At 35.6% G+C, this 13474-nt stretch overlaps 1 protein-coding gene across 1 annotated transcript in view; it reads right to left on the bottom strand.

Annotated features, from left to right (window-relative positions):
• COL9A1 (collagen type IX alpha 1 chain) overlaps positions 1 to 13474 on the bottom strand; it is a gene marked incomplete at both ends in the record, with an annotated part of 64269 nt that overhangs the window by 23762 nt on the left and 27033 nt on the right. Inside the window, 14 exons of the mRNA XM_082758219.1 lie at positions 30 to 74; positions 1149 to 1202; positions 1436 to 1489; positions 1595 to 1648; positions 1822 to 1875; positions 3649 to 3702; positions 5128 to 5181; positions 7131 to 7184; positions 8554 to 8607; positions 9328 to 9384; positions 9508 to 9540; positions 11308 to 11361; positions 12558 to 12611; positions 12902 to 12925. Coding sequence (XP_082614345.1) covers positions 30 to 74; positions 1149 to 1202; positions 1436 to 1489; positions 1595 to 1648; positions 1822 to 1875; positions 3649 to 3702; positions 5128 to 5181; positions 7131 to 7184; positions 8554 to 8607; positions 9328 to 9384; positions 9508 to 9540; positions 11308 to 11361; positions 12558 to 12611; positions 12902 to 12925 — 699 coding nt within the window. The remainder of the gene's footprint in view (positions 1 to 29; positions 75 to 1148; positions 1203 to 1435; positions 1490 to 1594; positions 1649 to 1821; positions 1876 to 3648; positions 3703 to 5127; positions 5182 to 7130; positions 7185 to 8553; positions 8608 to 9327; positions 9385 to 9507; positions 9541 to 11307; positions 11362 to 12557; positions 12612 to 12901; positions 12926 to 13474) is intronic.

Raw genomic sequence — 13474 nt, 5'->3', positions numbered from 1 at the left:
TAAGAAAGCAAATACTCAAGATGATTTACCTTTGGACCAGGAATGCCTTTCACACCTGGAGAACCTGGCAAACCCTAAAGGAAATAGCATGTTCAGTGTTTATTTGATGTTAAGAGGATTGGAAACAGCGTTAAATTATCTCTTTCTCACAGTAAAGTACTTCAGGTCCTTCTACTTTGTATTGAAGCACTTTTATCCAATAGGCCAACCTTGAATTCTTCTTATAAAGTAATAGAGAGTATTATTTCTCCTTTATAATTGGCAGAAATAGAAGGAGTCATGCCTTTTTCAGGCTTAGACTAGAAATAGATCCTTGCCTCAGTGTCCCAATACTGGAGGCAGAGTTTAACAGATAAAGTTTGTATACATTTCATCCTCTCCTCACTTGTATGCAACAGCCTACAGCAAGTATGCTTTTACCAAATTTTCTTCCAAGCCTAAGAGCTCCCTTCATATTACAAATCTACTTCCAATTCTGTTTTAATACAGCAATTACTCCTATAGCTTAGTGTTTCAAAGAAGTTTCTACCTAGCTTTTGACAACTGGCATAGCTTTCAAACATGATGAGTTACCATAAGAAGAGTACCTTCAAAAATGGTTGAAAACCCACTATTGATTCCCTATAACCACACTACAGGGATGTACAATGGAAAACAGTTTTTCAGGAGAAGAAAAACAAACAAAACAACAACAACAAAAAAAAAAGACGTGTGATGTATTCTAGAAGTTCTGGGCCAGCAGAATATCAAAAGGAGATGTTTGTTCTTCTAGGCCTTGCTAGACCAGCAGGTTGGCTCTTCCAGGTCACCCTGGGAACCTGTGTTCCCCTGTCACTAACAACCAGTTCTAACTGTGGGGTCACACCACAATATCCACAGGGTTTCAGGTACGAGAAACCATGAGAGAATTGCACACTGGCCACAGACTGAATTCCTCACTGGAGTAACACAAGGAGATTCAAACTTTTGTGCAAAGCAATTTTGCATACATACAACAGAATTTCCCCTTGCACTAGATTTGCTATTCCTTGGCATTTTGGTTAGTTTTTCACTTTTCACTCCAGCATCAGTGCCAAACTAGCCTGTATCTGGCCTTTCTATGGTTTGAACTGAACCTAGCTTTCAAAGGAAGAACACCAGATACTTACTGGCAGTCCTTGAGGCCCTGCATCACCAGGAGCACCGGGTTTTCCTGGTTCACCCTGAAAAACATCTTAATTTGTAATTTATGCAAGTCAAACATAAAGGAAAACTTTAATTCTGGAACACAGAGATGAAGTACTTTTGCAACTGGAGGATGGGAAAGTTCATTTAATTACCCTAGTAATGTGCATAAAGCCATGGGCAGCAGCACAATGAAAAGCCCCAAATGAGTGAATAAATCTAGGGCATTACCAAAGCTACATAAATTAAAAGCATGCCAGCTGTGCCTTACCTTTGCTCCAGGCATTCCAGGGATACCTTCCCGGCCATCAACTCCTGGTAAGCCCTTGAAAGAAAAAAAAAATAATAAATGTTGGAGATATTTCTCGAAGCACTCTGCTATATAAACCAGCATAATGCCAAAGCAAATGAACAAATAACGCATACATACAGACTCTCCTTTAGGCCCAGGGAGACCATTTATTCCTCTTGTTCCTTGAGGACCCTAACAATCATAAAATTAAGAAATGAAAATAAACACATTGAAATAACAGATGCAAAAAACATCAATCCATGCGTCAGATATGGATTAGTGTGTTTACTTACAGCATGTAAATATACAGTGTAATTGGTACTGTCAATGTTTGCAAGCAAACATGATTTGAAATTTGTGCTTACCCTTTCACCCTTTGGACCTGCTTCTCCCAGTGGACCTCTCTGTCCTTGATCCCCCTACAAAACAAAAAAACAACAACAAAAAAAATATATACAAGATTCTTTCAGCAGTAAGACCGGAGTAACCTTACTCGTATTTCTAAGATAAGACCTTTAGTAAATCAACAACAGTACAATTCATTCTAGTGCTTAGAATTTTTATGGCCTCTTTGGTCCCGCATCTATCCAAATTCAGGGTTTATCTGGGCTTTGGAAGCTGCACAAAGATCCCTCATTCCTTCAGTAGGCTTTACCTACAGCATCTTTTATGTGTGAACGACTGTTTCTGAGACTGAATTTGCTTTGTGCCCTTGCTATTACACTCAAGTTTTCATTCAGGCACAGGTTAAAAAAAAATGAGCCCACACTTGCCTTCTGCATCTACTGCCACGTAGTCTGCCTGCCATAGCACAGTGTATATAACGGCCACCAGTAGCATCAGCACCTTTGGGGTCAAAGGCACTTGACTGACAAGTTGGCTGCAGGATCCTTCTCAGGAGGGTCCTGAACCTGTCTCACACAAGGGCCATGAAAACTTGCAGACAATCAGTGTTACCTGCAGCACTGAGGACTTGCAGTGCCCTGCACACAGAACATGCACAGAGAATTAATAAAAATCTGTGACTATCAGAATCACAACTTGGGTGAATAGTTTGCTCTGAGCTCTTCAAAATAACATGAGTACATTTCATGAGTACATGTACATACATACATGAAATGTACATGAGTACATTTCAATGAGTACATTTCTTTTGCTCTTTTCATATTACAAAACAAACTTCATCTAAGGAGTTGACTGTAATGTATTTTCCTGTAGTGTATTTATTTAACTCTGAAAAACTTCAGAGTTATGGGAATGCTAATTTTCTGTTGCATTACAAAAAGGATCCACATTAACTTTCAGTTCATAGGGGCAGTCTGAAGAATCAGCTGCTCAAAACAAACATTGCTGTACAATTGTTGTTGATGTGAAATTGTTGATGTACAGCAACAATTTCACTAATAACAGTAATTACAACAATACCTAATATCTCTCAAATATTCTTCCCAGTAATACAAACTGAAAATGAAAGGTGTTGTTTGCATCAGGAGAAGACTTAGCCTTAACTGAACCAAACAGCATTGTAGCATGTCCCTAGTAACTCCCAGCATGTGATAATTTGGACAGTGTATTAGGAGACAGAACAGGAAGCTTAGTATCTTTTAGTCTACCTGTACATTCACACTCAGTTAAAGCAAAACATCTTAAGCTTATATTATATTAAAAAATGCAGTTTCTTGAAACTCCAGCTGACAAACATATTTTAAAAACACAGCTAAAGCCAAGCCATCCCCTAGAAATCCAGGACTGAATAAGCAAAGATTGTTGCATTCACTTCTTTAACCCATGAATTTATTGGCTATTCCAAACATAAATTCCAGCCAGATTGGAGCGGGGAGAGAAGGGAAGCACACAAATTATCTATACAGGTTTTGTTCTAATGAACGTATTATTTTCTAGAAGAAAAAGAAAAGTAGCTGAAGAATTCCAGGCCACCCTAATGCACAGTAGCACTCAGAATAGAGGTTACAATACTGAAAGGCTAAAAAGAGTTCAACTGCACAATAATTCCTTTGGGACAGTAAGTGATTTTGGACATGGTGTCATTGTGATGACATTTATTCACCTGTGAGGAACCAGTTTAATTGGATTAATCAGAAGCTTTTCTGATTTACAGCCACAAAGTTTCAGGTCGAGCGTCTAACTGGGTAGACCCTGGGAAGTGTTTTGCTAACACACATTCTACTTACAGGTGCTCCAGGAAGACCCTGGGGGCCAGGCTCTCCATCAAGGCCACGAGCTCCCTACAAAACAAGCCGATAACATAAAACATTAAAATGAAGCACCGAGACACTAACAAGCTATGCTCCCTCCTAGCTTGCTGAGAGCTGCAGCTTCTCTGCAGCAGAGGGTAGGTTTTTTGTTTGTTTGTTTTGTTTGTTTATTTTTATAGCACTACATTATAACAGAATAGTAAAATAAAATAATTTTTTTAAAAAGGAATTTTAGTAAAGATTCTTTTAATATATCTTTGTTTTGTTTTGTGAAGTTACAAAAACTATGTTATTAACTATGGAAAAATGTCATTCATCTACCGATTTGTTCTCTAAAAAAATGAGAGAGAAAGCAGGTAGACATTTTCACATGACTTCAGAAAATGTCTGTGCTGTCCTTAACAATACTATTTCCATCACCACATACTAGAATACTACCAAAATGTGAATAGAACTTGTAAACTGCACTACAGCTATTTTACATGTATAACATGTTTCAAGCACACAGTAGAATTGCTACTCAATCATTTTTAGTTGAGAGAAAAAAAAAGTTTTCAGAAGGATTTACAGAGAACAAGAAACTCCTTGTAAACAGATACAGTAAGTATTTCAAATAGATAAACCAGCACAAAAATTTAAGCAAAGTAAGCCAGTAATAGTTCAGTAAACATGACTGCGAGGTTAGAAACGATCACCAATGAGAAGATTCATAATCAGGACAAATTTGCTATTGTTTCTGAAAATAGCAGGTCTCAGAATAAAGTTTCTGTGACTTCATTTCTGGAGAAGGAGACAATGACACGATTGCTACATATTTTTCCTTCCAGACATTTTGACCATTCAGAGTTAGCAAGATCATAAGAGCAGAAATGTAATAGTCAGTTTAGAATTAACAGTTTGATGAACAACAGGAAAATGACCCAGCAAAGTCAAAGCCCATATAAACATGAATCCCACTGGCAGCAATTTAAGACACCAAAGATCCAAGAGAGAGAGAGAGAGAATGGAGGGGGAACAAATTCTCAATAAAAAATACTGACAAAAACTGGGACAAGGGAAGGAAAAGCCTTCAGCGAGATGCAAATCACAGGAAGGACTACGTAATAAATGTTAGCTTTAATTAAAATGTTATAGTTTACAGCTGCTATAACTTGCAATCTTTCCAGCTACGTACTTGCACACATGCCAAACCACTATAAATCCAAGGATTAGAGGGAATGGTGAGTATGTGTGAAGAGTATGTGTACTTCATTTATCAGAAAGACCATGGTGTGTTTCTTCTTATGCAAAAGTATAGTAGCAATGGAAAAACAGGTGGCAGGAGAAAGAACATGCAGAAAAAGAAAAAAAAAAAAAAAAAAAAAAAAGCAAAAAGGAGAAATTTAAGTAAGGTTAAAAATATTCAGGGGTGTACGTTTTTGTATCCAGTCTATTTTATGAAAAGTTAATACTCACTTTGGTACCTTTAGGTCCCATTATACCAGTTATACCTCTGATACCTAGAATGCCCTGAAAATGAAAAATATATTCAAATCATTATGAAATCTTTTAATCAGAACTGTCCTAGTTTTCAAACGGAAGACTCCTTGCAGTCCTACTTGCTTTCTTTATGTTTTACTACTTTCTTAGTACAAAAGGAAAAATCCATCTGTTTCTGTATTTGAATATTTAATTTATATGGTAATTTGACATTTCACTAATTTAAGACTTTTTAAAAGACTAAGTAAACAATCAGGCTGAATGCTACAACCACAAATATGCTTTAACAACTGAAATTACCAAAGAGCTGAAGCACAGTTCTGCGGTCTTTGTAAGAGGAATACATGAAGACCAGGTTTGCAAAAGAGCTGAGTTGTCTGAAGTGAGATATAGGACAGATGCAGAGAAATGCACCAGCAGACTTTACAGAACAACAGCAGTAGACAAAATTGGGCAATATTTTTAAAAATATAAGTGCTCATCTTATATGCCCACCAGAGACTAGACTGCATAGACATTGTAGTGCCCAAGATGCATCATAACTATTACCTCTTCTCTTCAAAATACAGTCAGGTGGGAAAGTTAGTTTCATTTGTGGGAGAGGTGTTATCTTATGTAAGTCTTATCCATCATGTGAAAGTGGTAGATGGTAGGTGCTGCTGTGGAGACCAGATTCCCAATTCTTTCTGTGCATCAGAGCCTTACATTCTTTTATGTAAGAAACATGCAGGAAATTATATGAAGAGAGCTCTGTCAACAGCTTCTCAACCTGCCTCTCTAAGGTGTGGTCTATCCTCTTTTCTATAGGGTATCTATCTGACATCACCTTCTTCATATTAAGAATCTCACATTTTAAGAGGAAACAATGGTTTTAAAGCTTGTTTGTAAGGTCATCAACTAACCAGTTGATATTAAGCAGTAAAGTGAAATGGAAAGAAAGTCATTCTCTAAGTGTTTTATATCCCTGTTATTGCAGCGATACAAGAACCTTCAACTGAGTTTGGTCCCCATAGGCCCTTCAGAAAGCAGAATAAGCGTCTTAGGCAAGTGCCTTCTCTGCACCAAGGCCCCAGGGATACTTTTTTCAGCATCAGACATAAGAAGGATTATTTCATCCTTCTCTAGTCCTAATGCAGTTTTTTGTTGTTTTATGTTTATAGAGAATTCAGTTATTTAGGATTTGGATGTCATGAGCATCAAGGTAAGCTCCCACAAAATGTCACATCTAGATATCAGTGGAACTAGAGAAATAATTCCACACCTAGGAAGAAAGTATAAGAATCCATCAGAAAATAAACTATATAAATTAAATGTGTTATGCCTGAGCTCCACATCTTTTGCTCTTACTTAGAATGACCCCCTTACTTCTGTTACATATTGCCTATGCTGAACCCTAGTAATAGGTCCTCATGAGGACACAAGCTGAGAAGGTATGTGTCAGAACAAACAAGCCAGGAGAAGTACAATAAAATAATTCCAAAATCATAGGTATGATTGAAGGCTACTTCCCTGACATGCAAAAAGGCAGAAACCTGAAAACATCTGTTCTTCCATAGCATACACTCCATCCCCAAGTCTTAGCAAAGTCTGAATTTCTCAGTTAAATATTTTAAACAAAAACACTAGTTTTGCAAGGCTGAAATTATGGAAAGACAGGAAAAGCAAAAAACTGATAAAAAAAAAAAAAAAAAACTATTTGCACAGTCCAAACATTACAAAACATATGACATGAAATACTTTAAAAATAAGCCATGCAACAATGGTTTTGGTTGGTTGGTTGAGTTTTTTTTTGTTCATTTGTTTGTTTTTTACAGATAAGTCTACTCTCACTTTTAACGAATATGGCAGAATAAAAAGAAACGTGTGTGGAGCTTTTATAATATCTCTTACAATAAGAAGAAATAGGTAATAGGCAACATAATGAAGCCAATGTGCTTGTAGTAAAAATAGCAAACACTATTTAAGAGGAAATACTTTACTGGTGGGCCTTGAGCTCCAACTTCACCAACAGGTCCTTGATCCCCTTCTTCACCCTGAGAAAGCAAAAGGAGTGCATTTGTAGCTTATCAGTACCATGGATATGCCCTCTCATCACAGCCAATACATTTATTAATTACTGCTGTCAACAAGCCCTGACTGAAGAAAATCCAGATGAAGTCAGACTAGTTACTCAGAACAATGACAGATTCAGATAGTTCAGGTTCACATTCCATTTGACTACTAGCCAAAGAGATAATTTCAAATAATCCCCAGTAGTGAGAAAAGTAATGATATTTTCCTCTTTATCTTTGTTCATTTTCTTCCTCGATGTTAATCTCTTTAGGTTTCCTTGTTCTATTAGATTTATTAGATTAAAGTAAAAAGAAGCGATACTCATAAATGTTAAAGAAGGGATACTCATAAATGTTCAAGGACCAGATATGCCAGTAACTCTGCATCATAATACCACATTGTGTTTCAAAATTTTTTGGAAATTAAAATGGTAAAATGCCTTATCAACTGGTTAACCCCCAAAGTGATTACATGATAACTTCTCTCATACAATAATAGTGCACAGTAGCACAACGCTATGAAATGCCAATTCAATTTGCATAAAAGGATTTTGGAGCATAAGACAACTGTTCAACAACAAGGGAAAAAATATTTCCTAAAAAAAATAGCATTCTTTTCAATATAGTTAGGAATAGAGAGCCATGTTGTTTTGTGTTCCTTGTTTGTTTTCTTTAGTTGTTGTTGGTTGGGTGGGTGGGTAGGTGGTTTTTTAATGTTCTCTTTTTTTTTTTTTCAACCAGCATTGAATCATGCATGCATGCAGTCCAAAATTTCTCAAATTTTCATACCAGTTTTTCAATATTAAACAAGGTTAATCCAAATGAAACACCTTAAGAGAGTTCATATTTCAGACCTCAAGCTGAATCAGATTTGGCTTCTTTATTACAGTTAGAATTTTTCTTTGTGTCTGATCCTACACTATGTCCTTTCCCTCTCAAACATATTTTGCCCTGTCATTCTTCCTGTCCCTGTTATGACTAAGTTGTGCCACAGAACAATTTATCTGGTAAATCCACAGAATTTTTCTGCATTTAAATGTTTGGAAGTTTTCTGATTAATAACTTTGACTTCAAGTTCTATAATAATTAATTTTGAATGATCAAAATAAAAAGCAAGAGCAGTATAGCAGCACTGATTTTTGTGTCATAATAAATACAGATTACAGGTGAATGAAGAATAGAGATGTGTCTTTGGTTACTCTGCAGTATTACAAGATGTAATATCTCTTCATGTATGCTATTAAAATAGGTAATAGTTCTAACAAAACCTAATGCTCTTTTTGAAAGGGCTAAACTACTGTTAGACTGTAAAAAGCAGCAGCAGCTTTTCCTTTCATATATATTTTATTACCTTATAACCTTGTTTTCCTGGTTCACCAGATTCTCCTTTTGAGCCTTTCTGTCCCTAAAATAAAATAAGTGTAGAAACCAAAATAAATAATTAGAGTTGATTCCAAATTAAAATACAGAGTTCTGTAAACCAGACATAGACTCCTCAGAACAATCTTGCTCTTCCCTCCGCAACCCCATTCACCAATGCTTCATCATCCACTCATTTAGTACCATATATTAAGTACCATCTTCAAACAAACCAGTTCCTGAATCTAACAAGACTATATTTCTAGACAGATTAGCATTTCTTTTTAGGTTACCACATAACAATCTGCTCAGGACAACAATATTCCCAGAAACCAGTGAAGAATACAAAAAAATAAAATAAAATTAAAAAATCTTAGATAAAATAAAAGATAAAATAAGAGTGTTCCTTTCAATTTAGCATGTTACAAGTTACATGATGAGAAAAAAAAAAAAAAAAGGAAAACAGACTAAGGATTTGGTGGAATATTTGGACTCTCTGGAGTCATTAGATTTCAAATGCTCTGAAAAGTGAACGAAGTATTCCTTCAGATACTCTAATCCTTTCAGGAAATATAAATTTTACTCTGCAGATTACAGCAGCTGTAAGAGATTTCAACAAGAGGTTGTTTTGGCAGTAAAGGGTAGAAAAAACTCTAAGCAATGGTTTTTGAAACTAGCAAATTACCCTTCTTTTAAGATGGCTAGTACCCTCCCTAGTGCTTTGAGAAGGTATCTCTGTAAGGAATGTTCAAACAGATTCTCTTACCTTCATTCCCATTAAGCCAGCATGTCCTGGGCGGCCAGGTGGACAAGCGTTGGGACACTGGAAAAGCACCCACATAATTAGTACCACATAGTTTGGATAAGGTTGCCTTAAGGTGATTAAAAATAATAATAATAAAAAAAAAAAAGCGGAAAAAAAAAAAAAAGAGTGAACAAATCTTACCAGTGGGTCACCATCTTGCAGTCCAATTGTTCCCTAAATTAAATTAATCAAAATTAGTAAAAAGAAAAATAATCACCCATGACCCACCAGTCAATAGAGTCATTAGACAAAACAGAAAATACTGCAATCTTAAGCTGGAATGAGAAGCACGATCAACCAAAAGATCTATGATATGAGGAGCACCTTGATTGTAGGATTTTATTGTAGGGTTCTAGGTACCTACAAAATCCTGTCCTCTAAGTTGCATCAACTTTTCTGGGGGGAAAAAATAATATATATATTATGTGTATATATATATATATATATACATATACACATATATATACATATATATATGTGTATATATATATAAATATATGTTTTATTATTTTTTTCTTAAGCTACTTAAAAGATACTTTCTATTAAATATAAAGCAAATACGTTTATATAACAGAAGTTATATAGAAATTCAGATTGTCCAACTTTTTTTTTAATTCTCCAGACTTGCTGCTTAATTTACTAATATATCTGTAATTAACCTGATGTTGTAATTTGTAACAGAGGTTTATTATATCCATAGAAGCGTATTCATAACATTTTGATATAACAAAAAAATAATTTTTAGTTTCAGTATTTAGGGAATTATTCTAAGGTATTCCAAGGCTAAGTTCCAAAAAATTTAGATTTCAAACGTAACCCAAAAAAATTTCTGTGGTCAGGTCTTTTCTTTTTCCAGCTTAATATTGTTTAAGACCAAAAAAAAACAACCTTACAGTGAAAATAATCTTCCTACTACACACATAGCAGAAAAGTGAATGTCTGTCAGTTATATTGCAATAAACCGGAGATCTCTGTACAACCAGATGGACTCAGTGGGGGGAAAGCCTTTCCTCATAATAAATCTAACAACTGATGGAAGGGAACAGGAGTGCTTATGAGGCACAACAGGGAGAAATATGACTTCACAGCAGCTGCTTGATTCTCTGAAGCCCAGTGGGATGGAACATTATTTCAGACAGAAGCGGGGTGCTTAAGTAATATATTGCTCTCCTTTTATACAGAAAGACTTTAAAAAATAAAAATTAAAAAAAATTGAGGGTATAGTAGGGTCCATAACATCTTTAACTAGAAGATGGTGGCACTTCAGAAACCTAGCGGACAAAGTTGTCAAGGAATAGAAGAGATACACCATTACTGAGGGCTCCTTTTTACCTGTTTCCTAAATACTCTTCTCCACTTAATCATTCACATTTTTTACAATGTCTCTTGCAACTCTTTGGTAACTTTTATGAACAAAAGAAACATGACTTGGATAAAGCCTATGGATATGGGGTCTGTCCAACAGAGGAAGAGTACAGCTTTTTAAGAGACATTAAGAGACAATGTGACTCAAACACATTTCCCAGTGGTTGTATTTCACAGCACACAGCCTACAATGTGCCTGCCAGATGCTCAGGTTTTCTCTCTCCGGGCAAGTAAATAGCCATAACACAAAGGCATAACAAACATCCTTCCTCTCAAGAGGCTTGGAGAGGACAACCACTCCTCTGGGGAGGTAAAGCACCAGTGTATCCTTCTCATATCCCTTGCAAGTAGCAGGCAAGGACAAAATAAGTAGCACCTGGGAGCATGTATTTCTCAAGCTCTTGAGACAAACATAATTCTTTTCTCCTCCTTGCAGAGAATAGTCTACCTCTACTAAGCTGAGACAGACCATCCTGAGGTCGGTATTCAGTTGTACAACTTAAGGAGAAGTTTTGTTCAAGCAGCAGCAATAGAATATAATTCAGACATTAGCACATATTAAAGACAATCACTTACTCGAGGGCCTGGTGGACCTGGTGGTCCTGGTGGCCCCCTCTTTCCTGGATCTCCCTAAAAAAAAAAAAAGTAAAATAGTTATGTTGATTCATAGTAATAATGACAGGAAGTAGTTACATATTCATACCAAATAACAGTGAGAGATGAAGTAGCTACAGAAGGACAGACCATGTAGCCAACTGAAACCTGACCCCATAACTAAGCATATGGTTATGGGTTCCCATAGCAGAATGAGAAATGGGAAATTTGGTCATTTTTTTCTACTAGCATTGGACCCATGTTGTACAATGGAAGAAAAAAAAAAAAAAAAAAGAAAAGAAAAAAAATAACACCAACTTTCAACTGTTTTAGAAATCTGAAATATCTGACCACAGGATCATCTGTTTATACCTCTCTCTCATAACTGCCGGTTAAGATCTGACTTAAAAAATCCTAGTAGCTGACAAAAGCGCCTAAAGCAAAAAGAAAAAAAAAATAAATCAGAGCCCAAGATGAATTTACAACTTTAGAATCTTCTCCTGTTTGAGGAATGTTGATGTCTAGCACTTTCAGAAGTAAAGACAAAACACAGAAGCTCTGCTAATTATTTTTTCTGAATGTCCTAATTAAGAAAAAAAATAATCTAATCTTCTGACTGAGACCACCTTATAACTTAATACTGTCATTTCTGTATTGTTTAATATGTTATTAAATCAAAAATGAAACAGAATATTAATGTCAAAATATGACACTGTACTGAAGCTAAGTGTACAGTTCAGCATTAAGATCAGCAGATGTAGTCACACTAAATAATGAGACTAAATAGGAATACTGAAGCTCTGTGTTCACTGCCATGCAAATGGAAAACAGAACTAGTACGTGATGGATTACTGTAACGTACACGTGAGAACACAGGAGTAAAGCTAAAGTTCTACATGTAATAATAACTTTTATGTCCAAGATTTCTGGCAGGTTAGCTTTTTGATTTTAGCTTTCTTTCAATAGGAGGAACATTATATGAATCATTTAATTCAGCTCTACTGGCTGGCCCTAACTTTGTGCTATTAATCACTCTTTATTTCTGATGAGCTTGACCAAACACGATCTTTCCTCTACCAGTGAACACTGCAGAGACACAAAAAAAATATGTTTTCAAGTGCTGTTATAACCCAAGTCATGTTTAAATGGCACAGTAATTACCCACACTTTCTTTAAGTACATTCTAGCAATTGAACAAACCTACAACTTTTAGCAAACAAGGCAGTACTTACAGGTGGGCCAGAACGGCCTACTTCACCGGGAAGTCCTGCTGCACCAACTGGCCCCTGTAACAACCAAGTTCAAGAGTAATTTTAGATCATACAATACCTATATAACAAGTATGCAAGGAGAGAGGATATAGCATCTTCTCAAAAAACAAATTATGCCTTTAGACACCAGTATTATTGTCTTATCTACCACAGACCTAAGCAACCTCAACAGCTGAAGAAAGCATACATAATAGACATAGAACATCAGGATTAAAAGTTTCTTTTTTTCACTGAATTACTTTTAATTACAGATTTTAAAAGATTTATTAAACAGTGTGTTTATGAATTGTAAAGATGATACTTACAGGTGGCCCAAGAAGCCCCTTGCCCTGTGAAATATGAAAAAAGTCAGAAATGTGGAAAGGGTTTCACACCTAGTTGAACTGTTTACCAAGAATAAAGTATTTGGGATAAAAACACACAAAAGCTCTGATGTTTGATTCTGTATTAGAAAACTTGTTTAACCAACATTAGACATCAACTTATTATTAGGTAATCAATATCATAAGAAAAATTAAATTACTGATTAAGCTGCCTTGAAGTAGCATTTCTTTGCCCTTATTTATAAGCCTAAACTTAAACAAAGGAATGAAGAGATTAAAACATTTGGGTTTAGCTAATCATCAGTCACCAAGATAAACACATCTACAGATGCATTCTGGGGAAGAAAGTGTGATAGAAGCAGAAAGGCAAACAATATATATAAAACTTCAGGTACTTTGCATTTTTTGTTTCAGTTATTCTCAAGTCCTAACTTGGACAATTAATTCCATTGGATAAGCTTGAAAAACTGTGATAATCATTTATAACTAATGAATGTTGCAGCCAAGGCTTCTGATTTTCTGTTTGCACCTAGCATTTTAGCAATGTAAGCAGTT

Source organism: Aythya marila (genome assembly GCF_965140915.1).
Source record: "Aythya marila genome assembly, chromosome: 3".
Classification (NCBI taxonomy): Eukaryota; Metazoa; Chordata; class Aves; order Anseriformes; family Anatidae; genus Aythya; species Aythya marila.
The sequence above is the reverse complement of the archived record's forward strand: the minus strand, read 5'-3'. Positions and strand labels throughout refer to the sequence as shown.